General features: G+C 36.7%; 1 protein-coding gene across 2 annotated transcripts in view; it reads left to right on the top strand.

Annotated features, from left to right (window-relative positions):
- The window catches only part of RPS6KA5 (ribosomal protein S6 kinase A5), an 89,339-nt gene that overhangs the window by 18,295 nt on the left and 53,537 nt on the right, over positions 1 to 17,507 (top strand). For both annotated transcript variants that reach the window (XM_027673426.1, XM_027673416.1), the window contains 2 exons: positions 4,679 to 4,750; positions 16,700 to 16,918. In XM_027673426.1, the coding sequence (XP_027529227.1) occupies positions 4,679 to 4,750; positions 16,700 to 16,918 (291 nt within the window). The remainder of the gene's footprint in view (positions 1 to 4,678; positions 4,751 to 16,699; positions 16,919 to 17,507) is intronic.

Genomic DNA, 17,507 nt, shown 5'->3' with positions numbered 1-17,507 from the left:
TTAAAAGCAAGTCGATATTGGCACCAGACACTGCAACGTAATGGTTTGGAATATTACAGAATGTTTTCTGTCTCATTTTCCTTCTTGTTTTCTCCATTCTTCTTAAAATTGCCTGAGGTTCATTGTTCTGCTCAGTAAGACAGCAGAGTTGGTCTTATGTTGCAGAGAATAGCAGAGACAAGGTGCAGCTTTCAGGCAGTGCTTGTTTTGGAAGATTGCTTGATCTAGTTTGGTAGAGAAAGCTCTACTTTTGTTTGTCTGCTTCAAAACCTGTATGCAATGGAGTCCAGAAACAGAGGACAGAGCACACTTTAACTTGAAAATAAACATTGTTGAAATATTATTTCTCAAGATCATAAAAGTGCAATTAAAAGCTAATAGAACCATTGCACAGTACTAACTTGCACAGTTCTTAGTTCACTCTTGGCTGTCTCAAAGGTCAGGTACAGTGCAGATGACAGTCCTGTCTCTTATGTCATCTGGAGATCCTCCATCAAGCGGAAATGTGATTCTGCTTGCCAGAGTTAAACAGACTGCCCAGCTTCCAGGGCACTGAGAATGTCAGTCCTGATGTCCATGCACTGGTGTCCCTGCATGTAGAGGTTTGTTTTCGCAATGATGATATTTCTAGATATTTGCTTGCCTTCTACCTTCAGAGGTGATGTTTGTGACCTGTACCTCTATTTCCTCTTTGTTTTTATGGATGCTGTGATGTCTTGGCCTTTCCCTTCGTTATTTGTTCCTGAGTTGATCAGTTATCTCTTGCTGTTGTTCTCAGCTGCCTGTTCTCCTCTTTAACCATGTTGGTGCAATGCTGATTACTGTGGACTGTACTAGAACATCAGTAAATGGAAGCTTTTTCTAATTGTGCACCTATGCAGTGAGCTTGTCACCAATAGGATGCGTTAGCTTCCCCCCCCATTATGTACAACCATCCTTTATATTGCTGTGCCACGTGTAACTTCAGATTATTTGTGGAGAAACTCATACCGTTGACTTGGGCAGTACTTTTGTTCCTGTTCAAAATTAGTTTCTTTCCTTGGTGTGTTTCAGCTGATGTCCCAACACAATTGAACAAAAAAGTGCATGGAGAAGTAAATTTTCTGTTTCCAAAACTGCTTTCCATGCACCAATGTACATCCTATTGCAGTCTTGCCACATAAGTTGTCTTTGTCCAGATTGCACAGGCAGTTGTTGGGTCAGGTTCTAATACCAATTCTAGTGTGGTGATATCTGTGAGGGGTGAGAAGCCTTTCACTGTTCTGGCTGTTTCTAATGTACTGGTGGTCTTGGTGCAATCCTTTAAAGCCTCTCGGACTTGCAACAGTGTTGTAATTCCAGAAAGCATTCGTGGTGAAAGGTCCTCCAAAAGCAGTCATGTTCCTGGGAGTGACTGGGGAATAGAATAATTAATCTTGAGATTTGTGCTTCTGAAAACAAGTTGAAAGAAATGTCAGTATGACGACTTTCATCCTGTAGAAACTGCACTTCATCTCCGCTAGAATGTCAAAGTGCTGCAGCTGGTTTCAGTAGATGAAGACAAAGGACTGTTCTTGTGATGCCATGAGAAAGTGGCACAGACAAGCTCTTCAGCTTGCTTTACTTAGGGTATTACTTGAGAGATGGACAGAGCACTGCAACTGAGGCTGTGGGAGAAAGCCATTGCCATGTGGCAACATCGGGAGAAGCACTTTGTGGAAATTGTTGTTAACCTTTTCTTATAGCTTTGAAGATTTATTATTTTTATTTTGTAATTAAGGGTAATTTTATATCTTGCTTTATAGGGAATAATTGTGAGGCAGTTTGTCTCAAGTGTCCTATCTTGCTTCTATGTGTTACGCAGCACCTTTTAGCTGTCTGATGGGATGCCTTTTTTTCCTAGTATAGTGCAAAAAGAATGAGTGGGATTTATTTTATAACTATCATATGCTTATTTGTGATGTAATTTTCTCCTTTTACTAGGAAAATAATGTTACAATAGCCTTCAAGACATTTAATTTTATTTTTTTTTTTTAGGATAAGGCCATTAAGCATCTTAAATGGATGTAAAAATGGGATTAAGTGGATAGTGCAAAATTACGATTTACGCTGAAACAAGTACATAATAATTCAAACTAGATATCACTCAGCTTTGTACTGTGTAACCTCATGAAAGTGGTAAAGGTTTTACTGATGTTATTGAATGTGAGTTTATGGTACAGTTAAGATTAATGGATTGAGTTTAGGACTTGATCTCTTTTTAGGACTATAACCAGCATTACAAATCTTCAGCATGTTACTGGAGATGCAGCATTTCTCTGGGTTCCACTCTCTGTGTTCCTGTTTAGTTCCAAGAGCATGGCAGAATTAAATGACTGTTTTGCTTTCTGGAAGGGTGTTTTATTGAAAAGCCTTCTGCTGACACTCCTGAAGGATGTGAGGTGGTAAAACCTTTCTGGAGTAGTCCATCATGGAAGATCCAAATCGGTGGATTTCTAAGTGAAAAGTTTCTTCTCATTCTGAGTTCAGCACCTACTTAGCTAGTATCCAGAGAAGTTTTGTGTCCTGAATCTCTTTAGTGATGTCCACTGCTTCATTAAAACTGTGGCCACTCTAGCCCATGTCTCTTTAGAATAGTTCCTGACTCCTGATGTCCCTGGCAGGAAGGACAATGTTTTGGAACTGTGTATGTTGAGTATCATTCTCAGTACCTGTTAAAAAGAGTAATATGTAATATTAACTTGCTTGAAGACAGTTTGCTTCCTGTGACATGGCATACTCTTGTTGAATAGACATTAACTGAAGTCTGGGTTTGCCTTACCTGCTGTAACTCCTTTCTTGGCACATGAATGCAGCTTCCTTACTGCTGTCTTAAGCTGTGACTGTGATGTAACATTAGCATGACTATTTGTTCTGTTTGCGGTGAAAAATAGTACAGCAAGCTTCAGTTCAACTCCTGTGGTGCATATTGACTCATTGATTTGTTAAGGATTCTGGTACTGTCTACACATTATTAAAATGGAACTGATCACAAAAGTAAGGTTTCTCTAATAATAATTTGACTATTTTGTGTGTGGTTTTTTATTTTATTTTTAAAATGTATTAGGATAGCTTCTAGATTCCCTCAGATTTGCAAAAATTGTCATGTGTACTATTCACACAAGAAAAAAATCCTGTAAGCTCTTTTAGACTTTATGATCTCCCAGTCATTTCAAGTGGTCTCTCCACACTTATTCCAATTTTGATTAATCCCTCAAAAAGATGAATGATAAGAGTTGAAAATAATCTCATTTTAGATGAGATTTCATCAGTGTCTTGCATTGAGAGCACAAATGTTGCCCTGACCCAACTAGGTGAATCCTACAGACTTGTAGGATTGTTGAAATAAGTAACAAATTTGCTTTTTAATTTATTTAGTGTTTGGATTTTTTATACTTGTTCATCCTTTGCAGAGGGATGTCTTTCAAAAACTTTGTGTTTTTGGTTTGTTTTGAGTTGTTGAGTTACTGCAGTTCTGTGAACGAACATTAACTACACATTTTGGTACTAGTTTAGGGAGCACGTGTCTTGATAGAGTTTCTTAGAAATGTCAAACCAAATGAGAATTTCTCTGAAATGAGTTAAGTTAATATCAGCATCTCCTATCCAAACTGAGGAGTTTTTCTCTTTATTACCCTTTAAACATACAGTTTGTCTTGAAGTTTCTGAGGCATTCTTGTGTGCCATGCCAGCTTCTGCTGCTTGATGCTGCATCCTTAATTGTGAAAGTAAAAGTGCTTATGTAGCTGCTCATTAAACTGGATCAGGGAACTGAACTTGGTTAGAAATAATCAAACTTAGTTATTTTTTTTCTTACTGCTTTTAACCTGGATCATTTGAACGAATTGTTTTGCTGAATGGTCTGTAGTCACATAATTGCAAAAGGATGGCTAATATTATGATAGCAAAGAAAGATGAAAAAAATGGCAACTGGTTAAGGCTTTCTTGTAGCAGCTTAGAAAAGAAAAAACCCAATAAACAACAACAAACCAACCCTCCACAACTCCTTTATTTAAACAGAGCTCTTCACCTCCCTGCTTAGAAGAGTGTAGGTTAGAAAAAAAAGTACTCGAAGTGGTATAGATTTGTATAAACAGAACCTTTCCAAACTGCACAACAAATGAAAGAACTTTGTAGCAGCTTAGATTTTTCCATACTTGTGAGTTATGCAGATTCAAGGTCGTTTCTGCTTGATAGTAGTGGAGAGTCTTTAGTAATCCTGTGTTAAAATCATGAGCAACTGTTGGGGCTCTGTTTGTGTCATCCCAAGGAAGATATAATCCAAAAAAATGAGAGTATTCAGGGTGCTAGGACTAAGGGATGACCTGATTGCTGTACATAACTGTGTGATTGGAGATTACAGACAAGGTGGAACTAGACTCTTTTCAGAGATGCCCAGTGATGCGATGAAAAATGGTGTATACAAACTAGATGGGCTTCACCTGTTTTTCTGTGGTTTTGTACCTTCAGGTACACCGATGGCAGCAAGAAAACTACTTTCCCTTGCTTTTCAAGTTGAATATAATGTGCAACTGGAATGTCCTCTTCATGCTGCTTATTTAATTCATCTGCTAACTTGTTTTTACTGAACATGCAGTAAGATGACAGAATGATGTTTCAATGTACTACATATCTGTAATGATTTTTTTTTTTTCCTCAGCAAATTTGACAGGCCATGCAGAGAAAGTTGGCATTGAAAACTTTGAGCTCCTGAAAGTTCTTGGAACAGGGGGTAAGATGCACTATTTTTAAGTTAAATGTTGGAAGCGTTACTCCTAAGTATGATTTTGTTTTCTAGTTGAGGTTTTGGTAATTGGAACATTCCTTAGGAAGATATCAGTTTTGTATTTTTTTCTCACAAATATTGCGCAAAATTGGAGATCACATGTTGCAGCACTTACAGCACTTTTAAAGATGCGCTGTTTTAAAAAAATGGAAGAATATTTGTGAGAATTTAATATAGTTTTTGAAAAACCTGATCTAAGTTAAGGCACGATCTTGATAATTTTAATAAGTTTTCAAACAATGTTTGGTAAAAAAACAGTAACGTTAGTAAAGTATTGAATCGGATGCTCCACTCTTTAACTAATCTGTTTGAGAGTTGATGTTGGCTCCTCAAGTCTCTCTCTGCCCTAGTCAAATCCCAGTATTTTTTAAGATAAAAATGTTCATTGGTGTACTGGAGGTTTCAGCATGTTGTAGGATGTTGTAGGATTACTGAGTGTAACCAGCAAAAAAACCTCTCTCCTTTGCTAAAGGGACACACACAGAGGCCGGTGTACAGATCAGAAGTAATGACTTTTATTCTTTTTAGGTTGTTTACGTCTTTTTTTCTTTAGTCAGTATTTACATCAGAGGCATTGTTGAGCAGATTGGGATGATCATGTAGGTGGACTACCATCAAGGTCTGTAAAAGTTTTACATTAGTTATATTAAATTTTTGGGTGTTATCAGCCATTAATGAGTAGCAGTGAGGCTATAATTGCACAAATTGCTACATCACTGAAAAGAGCCTAGGGTTTTGATTTTCAGTTTTAGCTGTCATATAGATTCTGTCATAAATTTATTAAGCTGTTAAATCACCCAAGAGTACATTTTTCTGTTTCTAAAGTAAGGGTTTTTTTAAATTTAGATTTAATATGCTTAAAAATGCAACTCTTGCTGTTAAGTTTCAGTAGTTAGAGGTAGAGGCAAGGAAGCTTTAATATTTGTAGATAAATGTTGAACATTCATAGGTAGAAGCAACTATGTTTTTCTGAGTGAGGTTGACAAAAATGAAATTATAAATTATTATGCATTTATGTGAAGATGTCTTTCTCTCCTGCTGTTGGAAACATTGGCTGAATTTGTATTTATACTTATGTGTATATATATGAAAACTTGTCCCATACCAGAATTTTGTCCTTTTTTGTTACCTCTTCCATTAGTCTGAGATCACCGTAATATTACAACTATTGCATTTGGGATACAAAGTAAGTTTTGGTGGTTTCTAAGTGTCAGTCTTCAACTTCAGACTAGTAACCTGACCTACTGTCTTTAGGTAGAACCCCTGAAATACCCTTTTGCTGCTGTTGAACTGTTGTCTGTCGTTCATTGCTACTTTCCACACCCTCTCTTCTTCATGAACAGATTGGTCAAATTTCTCTTAGCCTGGGATACTCTTAACCGTAGCAGGTAATCCATAGGCTCACAGTGCAAAGCTATCCTATTCTCTCAGGTTAACAGGATAATTTTTGAGTGATCCCTTTCAGAAAAGTCTACTTCAATGGCTACATAATGGAATTGACAGTGTATGTATGTGTGAAGTAAAAAAAGAAAAAGCTGACAAAGCATGCCTGTCTGACTTTATCCTGCTCTAGTTGTCTTGTTGCTCCAGAAACATCTTCCGTCTTAGTTCTTGAAATAGTTTGAAGTCTACTAAAAGACTCCTGCAAACTTTAGGACTCCTTGGGTGTTCTGGAATGGCATTTGTAGGAAGAGTAGTTTTTATGGTGTTTGATGGTTTTTTGGTTGTTTTGTTTTTTGGTTCGTTCCCCCACCACCACTTTTTTACAATGCAATTTTAACCATAGCCTGAGGTTCTTGCTTCAGAAATCTAGACCATCAGGGCAGTCAAGAAGCTTTGTTCAGTCTCAAGCCTATCACAACTGAGACTTGTGCACTACATATCTCAGAGGTTGCTGCATGCTAATTATTGGACAGCATTAAATGCCAGTGACCTGATCAGAATGGACCTAGTTCTTTTTGCTTTTGGGGGAGTGACCATCTACCAGTCGTCAGTGTTTGCAGGAACATGGCATAGCTGAAAGCAGGACTGGAATGGACTCTAAGAGGTCCCTTAATTGGTTGGCCCAAGTCACAGTCAGTTACACCTGCATCATCCCTGATGGGGATTCATTCTTGAAAGCCTCCAGTAGCAGAGATTCTGCAACCTTCCTAAGATGTTCTTGCTGAGGATGTTTAATTTTCTTACTTGAGAAACATTCTGGGTATTGCTATAGCATGGCCAGTCTTCGTGAATGAAGATTTTGGGAAAGGTCTTTTACCTTTCAAACCTGCACAGTGGATTTTTTTTTTAGGTGAGACACAACATGCGCTGAACTGAGCCCACCCTTTAATCCTAAGGTACATCTGCCGGGGCCAAGCGAGCTTGGACAATGGCAGTGAGGTCCTCAGGACGTAGGTTTGTTTAGAGTGACCTTCTCATAGACGGATGGCCTCACAGGGCTAACGGGCTCCATCTGCCCGGGGGAGTATCCCTGACCGGGAATCGAACCCGGGCCGCGGCAGTGAGAGCGCCGCAAAGAGACAAGAGTTATCTTTACTCAGGCAGTGAAAACTTTATCCTGGTCTGAGGTTTTAGGTGTTACTGATAGTACTGTAATATAGCTAATACTAAATAAAACTGTGATGCTGTTTTAAAATGCTTCACTGTGGAGTTTTGCAGCATGCAGTGTTATCAAACTGATAATCAGTCTACAGTAACGCAAGGCAGAACATATTGAAACCTCACAGTTACATTAAGTGATGACTGTACATGCTACTTAAACTAATTGCAATATTTTTAAGTATAGTCTGCTATGAAGCAACTGGAATAACCAAAAAAGATATGCAAATCATGTGAAATTCAATGATACTTTAAGTGTATGTAATTGTGGTAGTTTCTTATAGACTTGGTGGTGGTTCTCTTCAGGTAACAGCAGTGAAAGTTTATTTAAAACTTCATTTTTAAGCTTTATGTTTTAAAAATAAAAATATTTAAGATTATTAGAAATAGTTTCCATGTGTGCTGATGTTTCTCCCATGGAAGCAATTTTTTGTTATAACATTTTTTTCATGCCATGTCTTAGCATAATTTCATACTTACTTTTTCTTTAATTTGAATTGATTTCTTACATTTCTTTTTGTCTGATTTCTTCTTATATACTCTCTCAATTGGAGGCATGTTGTTATATTTTGATTTTTGGTATTAAAATAGTATCACAGTATACACTTTCGTCTTTTGACCCGAGTCTTGCAGAAAAGACAAGGAAGCAAAAATCTGAGTTATATCCTTTTAATTGCATTAAAGGGATATTAATAAATAAACTTGAAGAAATCAGTAACACTTTACATCAGTAAAACAAAATACATGACAGTATGCCACTCTTAATAAAGCTGTTAATAATGTACTTGTTGCTCTGGGAGCTCGTTATTACTTGCTTGACTTCTCTGACTTGCCTGTGTTCTACTCAGTATATACTTTTTGCAATTGCAGTCTGTTTTTATTTTCATTTAAGTCCTCTTCTCCTTCTGTTACTGTATAGCCTTGCAAATATGGAATTTTCAGATTTCCTGTCCACTGAATTCATGTTTCCATCTTGTCCCTCCTATCTAGTTAAAGCTTTTCTCTGTGGGACATAGAAAACCAGTGTCTATTCTGTAGAAGAAGGTTACTTTTCATCAATTTAATTGCTTCCCAAAGCAGGAAGGGAACAACAGGAGAAGGTGGCTGTGTTGATTTATGCACACCCACTTGGCGTATTTGCTTCATTCTTTGTAAATATGTTTTTAAAATAACAAAACACTGTCAGAGTACATTCTGGGCCACGCATTTTTCTGTGGATAGATTATTCCTTTTTTTTCTACTCAAGTTTAATAAATGCCACTTTCATTCACTCTTTCAACTGTGCTTAAGAGACAATACAAGTGATTCCTGAGCATGTTCACTAATAATCTGGTCTACCTCTTGAACTACGGTTCACTCATAAAGACAAAAAATAATGAGAAACAAGAATCTAACTACCACATATCAAAGAGAATGTTTTATTCATGATTTTTTTGATTTAAGTGCTTACATGGGAAGAATATTATCCTTACATGTGGAAGTTGCTTAGAATCTGAAGGATTTATTGCTATGAAGGGAACAAAATTAGTGGGATGAATGTCAGATTTAAATAGCCATCTCAAAAATCTTGTTATACAAGAACATAGAATGAAGTTTCATCTAAGTGGTCAGAAAGTATTCTGATAAAGTTAAGACTGTGAAATGGAAGTTAGTTCTTTCAAATCATATTGAAGAAAATATAAAATATTTTCTCATAAAAGGAGGAGAAATAAAGAAGCATGGGTACTGTGCTTAGAAGTGTAAGCCAAAATTAGTGAGTGTTTAAAAATAATTCCAAACTCCAATTAAATATTTTATTTCAATTGCTTCTGAGGACAGCTAGAATGTATCCTGAACGGTAGGTGGGATGGCTAATTGGAGACAGGCCTTGGAAATAGGAAATAATTTTTCTGTATGAAGAACAGACTGAAAAGAGAGAACTATGTTCAATCAAAGAACCTGGACAAATTTGTCTTATTCACCCATCAGAGAACTCTGAAAGAATCTGGACATTAAATTGGAGATAGTAGCAAAGATTCCTACTGGAAATAATGGCAGAAGTGGTTCAGTATAACTGGAGAGAATAGCAATCGCAATCCTACATTTAAGAAGGGAAGAAGAAAGTAAAAATATGATCCAGGCAGCTCTTGGTTAATTGTTCTGGCTTCATCAAACTTCAGCAGTATGCAGTACCTTTAAAACAATTTTTGAAGAAAATTATTTACCTTAATTTTTGTGATACTTAAAAATTAATGTCATGCTTATCCAGTGGTAGATTGTCTTGCATATGTGAGCTGCTTTCTAAAAACTTACTTGCTTTAAAAAAGAAAAAAAAGTTAGGCATGTATTGCCTGCTAGACCTATTTACTGTAATAACACTTTTTAAAAAAGGCAAAAAAGCAAAACAGGAACAAAAGCAAAATGCTGATATAAAGTATATACACTCTCCTGTCACTTTTTGCCTTTCTTATTAATCATCACTGGCTTTGTTTTTGACAGTTTGGTCATAGACAGTAAAATTTGGAAATACTTGTTCAAAATGCCATTATTTGATATTTGTTAAGGTTTTTGCTTGGCTTTTCCCCCCATTTTTACGTGCTAGAGCTATATGCCTTTATAACTTTACCACCTCCCAAATTTTAATTCATATAGACAGATACATGCACAGTGAGAGTTCTTCCTCCAAATTCCTTAGGAAGATTAAATCTAAAGTAGAGAGAAAAGAAGTCATTAGGTATATATCATGCAGGAATACAATGAAATTTATTTTGTACCTCTGAGCCTTTTCCTTTATTGTCTCATGATTACTTTTACACTGACGGTTAAAAATAATTTAAGAATGAGGTGTAGTGTATGCTAACACTTGAAAAGATAGATTTAAAAAATAATCTGTATACAAATGTAAGTTTTGATGGATTTAGAAGTCCACAGAAACCATCCTATGTGCTATAAACCATAAGAATTGCATGCCTTTTTCTCTGCAAGAATTAGCTGGTGTGCTGCAGTGGCTTAATGTGCTTTCATTTATACAGAAAGAACAAAGGACCAGAGAATATTTTATATTTTTAATTCATTGTCCTTCAGCAAGTGTGTATTTTAGAATATTCTAATGAACTGCTGAATTGTTACTTAGGATGGTGATATGCTTATAATGATGATATGATATATTACTATGTATATATATACTTATATAAATACTTATATCTAAGTAAACTTTTATCTATACTTATAAATATATACACTTATGATATATTACTATGAATTTGTATTCATTAAAAAGGCAGTAGTGAAAAGAAAGTTTTAACACCCAACTATATTTTTCTGTCCCACAAATTGAGTGGAAATTAGGTATAAATTGCTGTTATGAAATCTCTTAATCACCTTAAAGGCTGATATCCGTATAAATTTGCAACTAATAATTACTCTTTTCTTTAAATTTTTATTTTATTTCTCTTAATAAACTGCAAGATCAGTGTAACATAGTTTGTGTTTGTCTATGTATTATATAGTCTTTTAATTTTTCTACCATTTAATATATTTTTAATGAATTTGGGGCACGAATATTTGGTGACTGTGCAATTCATTATGGGGGATATATTGCTGGCTAAATATTTCTACCTTGGCAGTAGATGAGATGTACATGAGATTTTATGAGAATGAACATTAAAATGTCGCTCTTTGAGAAATTAAAAAAGCTTTTCAGAAATACAATTACCAGGTAAGGCTATTGCAATTAGCTTATGTGCTCTCTCCTTGCTGCCACTCAAATGAATTGCTTTTGCAGTGTTGTCTTTTAAGTAGATTTCTTGTGGTGATATCAGAGATTCTGGTGTTGAATATATCATGAGTCATTTGATTAAAATAGTGCTACTTAAGATTTATTCTCATCAAAAATGCTGAGAATCCTCATCACTCTGTCAGTTCTTTTCAGATTTCTGAAGAAACAATTTGTACCATGGTACAGCTCTGTGTTGCAAATTCTTTTATGATAACAATAGTATTGTTTCTAGAGATTTCCTTACAGCTATTACACTAATGAGTTAATTTTCTCCTATGCTACATGTAAAGCTGTAGTACATGCTGCATTCTGTCTCTATGACGTGGTTTTGAATGGTTTTATAAAGTGTGATTGAAGATACAGGTAGCCAAGTGTTAAAATCATGAGGCTTTTTTAAAATTTTAGTTTAGCTTAATGTAATGTTCTCCAACATTTCTGATAAAACTACTGTTTCCTGGGAATCTAAGAAAACTTGTGTTTAATGCTCTAGATTGGGTTTTTCAGAGAGGCAACAAGGAAGTTCAGTTTCAAGCTTCGGCTGAAAACTGGTGAAAACCAGGGCTGCTTCTTTAAACAGTTGGGAAATGCAAGATAAGGCCATTCTCTGCACTATTTTTGTTGCATTAGTAAATGCAGAAGAGTTATCTACATTTTTTGAGAAGTAACTCCTTATAAAGATGTCAATATTACTTTTGGAAGCAGTTTCTTTAAAACAGTCATCTCAGTGGTAGGGATCTGTTTTTCAGGTGCTAAAAATAAGTTAATATCCAGTATTGGAAAATAACATTGTGCATATGCATAATGGTATTGCTATGGTTGCAATATTATGGTCTGTGCAACCTCGATTCAGATCACCTGTGCCTGTAGATCATGACAGGATTTATGGCCCGTGCCTATTTTACTAAAGCGATCTTTTTACATCTGTTTATCCATTTCTTGATGACCAATTGGTAACCATTGAATCCAACTTAGAGATCTCATGCCTACAAAGTTGGAGAATGCAATACAATACTGAGAACCTTGAAAGAGACTGTCCTGTGTATCTCGCCTTTGTCTCCCAAAATAGAAAGATGTTTACACTCACCTATTCTGAGTCTGTTTGCCATTCTTGAGAGTTATGTTGTAAAAACTTATTTTATGAAAGCTCTTATTGCAGATAATGAGTTCTGTAAAGAAGCCAAGCATGATTCCTTAGAGTGTGATGAGTCAGGTAAAGAACTTCTTAAAAAGAATTGTTCAGTATATGAGCAGTATCACTTCTGTATACTGAATGAAGTAGAACTTTGTTGTAGGAAAAAAACCCACGTGTCATTGGATAGTTTAAAAGTCTCTACCTGTCTGGAAAAAATCCAGAAAATAATCTGGAGTTATATGCGTTTGCTTACTGAAAGCGTAGTATATGCTGTAGCATTTTTAAAGACCAACTAAATTTGAATGTCTCAGATCAGGACAGTATACTCTGTTCTAGTGTATTTTCAGGTTAGAGATACTTAAGCATTCCTTTTGAGAAAAGTAATGTGAAGGTAATTATAAGGGTTGGACAAAGCAACCAGCTGGTTCAGTTTTCCGTCTCATAGTGGCTTAAGAGAGGCATGCAGTGATGATTTCCTGATGATTGTAGCAGCCTGCAGTTTGGGGTCTGCCTGAGCCAGAGGTTCTCTTCGGTGTTTAGCAACACTTGCCATGCTTTCCTCTCCCTCAGGGATTTATATAGTCTTTTTGAATTCATCTACATTTTTGACATCTGTAGTATTATGTAGCAGTAGTTCGACAGCTTAACTACATATTTATTTTATGTACTTAATGTTGATACCTAATGATTTAATTTGTTGCCTTAGTTATTTTATTCCTAGAAATAATGAAAATTTGGTCTTTACTTACCTTCATATAATTTTGTTTTTCTCTAAACTCTATATAATCTTCTTAAGGACTCTACTTTTTCAGGCTAAAAAAAGAGTGGAAATATGTTTACTTCCCTTTATAATTAGAGGAATTCTCTTACCCTTTCCTTTATTTTTCTAAGTTTTATACTTATTTTTTCCTAATGGGAGGAGGGGAGCTGGGGACAGAAGAGACCAAAATAGTGTGCATCGTTCAAGATATAAGGACACAAAGATTTTGTACCACAGCATAAGGGATTTCTGGGTTTGTGTTGAAGGTTCGGGGGATGGTACACTTGTGTCATTTCTTCAATACTTTTCTTGAAGTTCTAACATTCTGTTTGTTTTTTTTGATTACTACTGGTGTTTTCTCATAGGGTTGTCTGTGGTAACTCCAGTTATTTTTTTTCTTCTCAGTTTTAACACTGTATGTTATTATGATATGTGAATTCACATCTACCTATTTGAAATTTTATCTACCATTTTATTTTTTCAGCTACTATTTTCATACTGTGGTAGAGTTTTCAACAGTAAGCTTCAATTTCTGTTGCAGTGGATAATTTACTAAACCAAGAAAATCATCTTCATCGCTGTTCATCTATGACTGAATCAGGCAGGATGAATTCTTGTGGTGATCTGCTTTCTCTGAAAAAGCTGAATATTTATTTTTAATCTTTTAGCTTTTTGTCTGCTAACATAGCTCTTAATTTATAAGTGGACCCCCCTTCTTTGCACCTATGATTGTTTAGTGTTTTTAAGACCTTTTTGCAAGAGAATTTAAGTACCTTGATCTAAATAGGTCAACCACATCATTGTTCCTTCCTCCTGATCCCTTTGAGCAATTATAATTACTTACATCTACAAAAGTAACACTCATTCTTTTACATAGTGAAAGATACAAACATCCTGTTTGTGTATCTACTACAGAAACACAGAATGGTTGGGATTGGAAGGAAGCACTGGAGGCCACCTAGTCCAATCCCTGCTAAAGCAGATTAACCTAGGACATGTTGCACAGGATTGTATGCAAGGGGGTTTTGAATATCTCCAGAGATGGAGGCTCCACAACCTCTCTGGACAGCCTCTTCCAGTGTGTTGTCACCCTCAAAGTAAAGAAGATTTGCCTCATATTCATATGGAATTTCATGTTTTTCAGTTTGTGCATGTTGCCCCTTATCCTGTTGCTGGGCACTATTGAAAAAAGTCTGGCCCCATCCTCTTGAGACCCATCCTTAATATATTTATTTGTATGCATTGATAAGATCCCCTCTGTCTTCTCTGGGCTAGAACTCTGTGCCACTGATCACAGCCCACTGACCTTTGCCATTCAGCCAGTTCTCAATCCACCTCACTGTCTACTCACCTAGCCCACACTTGCTGAGCTTACATATGAGAATTTTATGGGAGATGGTGTCAACAGCCATGCTGAATTCAAGGTAGAGAACGTGCACTGCTGCCCCTTCATCTTCCCAGCTGGTCCAGGATGAGTTGTTCCGTCACCCTTCCATGGATGGAGGTGAGGCTGAATTGCCTATGGTTTTCTGAGTCTTCTTTCTTGCCCTTTTTGAAGATTGGAGTGATACTGGCTTTTCTTCAGTCCTCAGGAATCTTTCCTGTTCTTTGTGGCCTTTCAAAGATTAGTGAGAGTGGCCTAGCAGTAACATCTGCTAACTGCCTCAGCATTTGTGGATGAATAGCTTCAGGGCTCATGAATTTGTGGGCGTCAGGTTCGCCTAAATGATTTCTAACCCTATCCTTGACCAAGAAAAAGCCCCCAGGGTCTGGGATTTCTGAGGGCTAGCTTTAGCAGTAAGAAGCAAGTTCAATAACTCTGCTTTCTCTGTACCCTTTGTCACCAGGGCACCTACTTCATTCAGCAGTGGGCCTACATTTTCCCAAGTCTTCCTTTAGCTACTGATGTCCTTCAAGAAACCCTTCTGGTTGTCCTTGATATCCCTTGACAGATTTAATTCCAAGTGGACCTTAGCTTCCCCTGACACATCTCTACCATACTCTGACAATAGTCCTATATTCCTCCTAAGTGTCCTTACCCTTTTTCCATATGCTGTAAACTTCTTCTCTTCAGGTTTTGCCAGAAGTGCCTTGCCCATCCATGCAGATCTTCAGCCCCTATTGCTTCATTTCTTATTCATAGGGATGCCCTGATCATAAGCTTGGAGGAAGTAATACTTGAATATTAACCAACTCTCTTGGACCCGCCCTACCGCCTAGAGACCTAACCTATGAGAGTACTCTAAGTAGACCCTTGAAGCGGCCAGAGTTAGTTTGCCTGAAGTCCAGGGCTGTAATCCTACTTATTACCCTACTTTCTTCATGCGGGATTCTGAACTCCACCATCTCATCTTGGTCACTGCAGCCAAGGCTACCCCCAGTCTTCACATCCCCATCCTGTCCTTCTGTGTTTGTTAGTACAAGGTCCAGCAGCACATCTCTCCTCGTGGGCTTCCCCACCCCATGTGAAAGTTATCATGAGTGCTCTGCAAGAACCTTCTGGGCTCCTGTGTGCCGAGCTGTGCTTTCTTTCCAGCAGCTGCCAGGGTGGTTCTGAGAACCATGGGTCTGTGATCATGTGGTCTACTTCCAGCTGTCTGTAGAAGGCCTCATCTACTTCCTCTTCCTGATCAGGTGACCTGCAGTAGACACCCATAAGAGTGTCACCCATGTTAGCTTATCCCTTAATTCTTACCCATAAACTCTTGGCTCCTCCTTCATCCACCCCTAGACAGAGCTCGATACATTCCAGTTGCTGTCTCATGTAAAGAGCAACTCCACCACCTTGCCTTGCTGGCCTCTTTCCTAAAAAGTGTATAACCGTCCGTGACAGTATTCCAGTCATGCGCAAGCTGTCACACCATCTCTCTGTAATTGCAGTGAGATCATGGCTCTGCGACTGCACACTAATTCTAACCTTGACTATTTCTACAGGTTTTTCCAGTAGAGGTATCGTATTGACTCATGTGGAGTTCCCAGGAGTCCTTTTTAATAAAAAAAAACAAAGTAAAGGATGTCAGTGTTTGCCACTTATTATTTCAGTATGGAGCGTATTTAAAACTCTGGAAAGACTACTTTTACTGTGTGTGTTCAGTTAACTTTATTTTTGAGAATTCCTCTGGCTTATTCTCATTTAAGTCCAGTAGGGGAGCCTCAGAAAGTTCCTATGTACTAAATACTGATGGGAAGAATTAATTGGTTTTTCTATGGATTTTTGGAAGCTCAGTGCTATAAAACCAATAATGAAAGTATGTAAGTTGTGCAAATATGGGCAGACTATGGTGAGGACAAAAAAATAGCATCTCTCTTACTCCACACTCTTGCTTAATTCTAGATATAGGAATTTTAGGTTATTACAAAGGAAGAAATCGTTAGCTCTTAAAATTGTTTTTAAATACTGAAACCTATTGTTTTCCTAGTCTGGCAGTGTTCAGTTGAGAAGCTCATTTGGTTGAATTTTGCTCAGAAAAGTTCAGTCTGAAACAGAAAAAGTGTTTTAGAAGATTTTAACCTGAATGATTACTGCTTGCCATAACAATGAGTAATTGAAAATAATAATAGTATCAGCCAGATCTGTAGTACAATAGGTAACTTGTGTTTTTTGTGTCTTTGGTTTGTTTTTTGTTTTTCTCTCCACTTTTTAAGCCTATGGAAAAGTGTTCCTCGTGAGGAAAGTAAGCGGCCATGATGCTGGAAAACTATATGCCATGAAAGTACTGAAGAAAGCAACAATAGTTCAAAAAGCCAAAACAACTGAGCACACAAGGACAGAACGACAAGTCTTGGAGCACATTAGGCAATCACCATTTTTAGTCACGTTACATTATGCCTTCCAGACAGATACAAAGCTTCATCTCATTTTAGGTGAGTAGTCTTATGGATTTAAGTCTTATGTTAATGAAAAAAAAAAAAAAGCCCTTTTATCTCAATGTTTTGTAGTTTTTTTCATTTGGCGTTAAGTACAGTGTGGTTGGAGATCGCATGAGAGAGCATAGGAAGGAAAATACTGTTCATCTTCAACAGTGTCTGTATTTGTGGTTTTCCTTTTTGAACTTCAGTGTTCTACTCTGACTGGCAGGGTTAGTGGTATCTGTGACTAATATGCAGCAAAAAATATATATGTATATTCATCAATGGCCTGGAAACGTTTGATGCCAAAACTTTTGTTATGAAATAATTTGATCTTTGAGTATTGAGATACCTTGCATGTGTCAATTTTTGGGTGTTAAGAGATAATCTAAAATCACACATTTCTGTGCTGCAAATAGAGCTTGTTCATAAGGTTTGGTACCACTCCAAAATTAAAAATATTTCTACCTTTCAGATCAGGAGCAAATTTAGTGTTTATAATTTAGTGTTAATAACTTAGGAAAATTTGAGAGATTAAATAAGACAGAATGTGAATATTTATTATAAATATTATAGTACCATTCTTTAAATCAAGATACTTTTG

This window comes from Neopelma chrysocephalum, unplaced genomic scaffold (assembly GCF_003984885.1).
Source record: "Neopelma chrysocephalum unplaced genomic scaffold, ASM398488v2 Primary Assembly neopelma1_24, whole genome shotgun sequence".
NCBI classification, from domain to species: domain Eukaryota; kingdom Metazoa; phylum Chordata; class Aves; order Passeriformes; family Pipridae; genus Neopelma; species Neopelma chrysocephalum.
The sequence above is the reverse complement of the archived record's forward strand: the minus strand, read 5'-3'. Positions and strand labels throughout refer to the sequence as shown.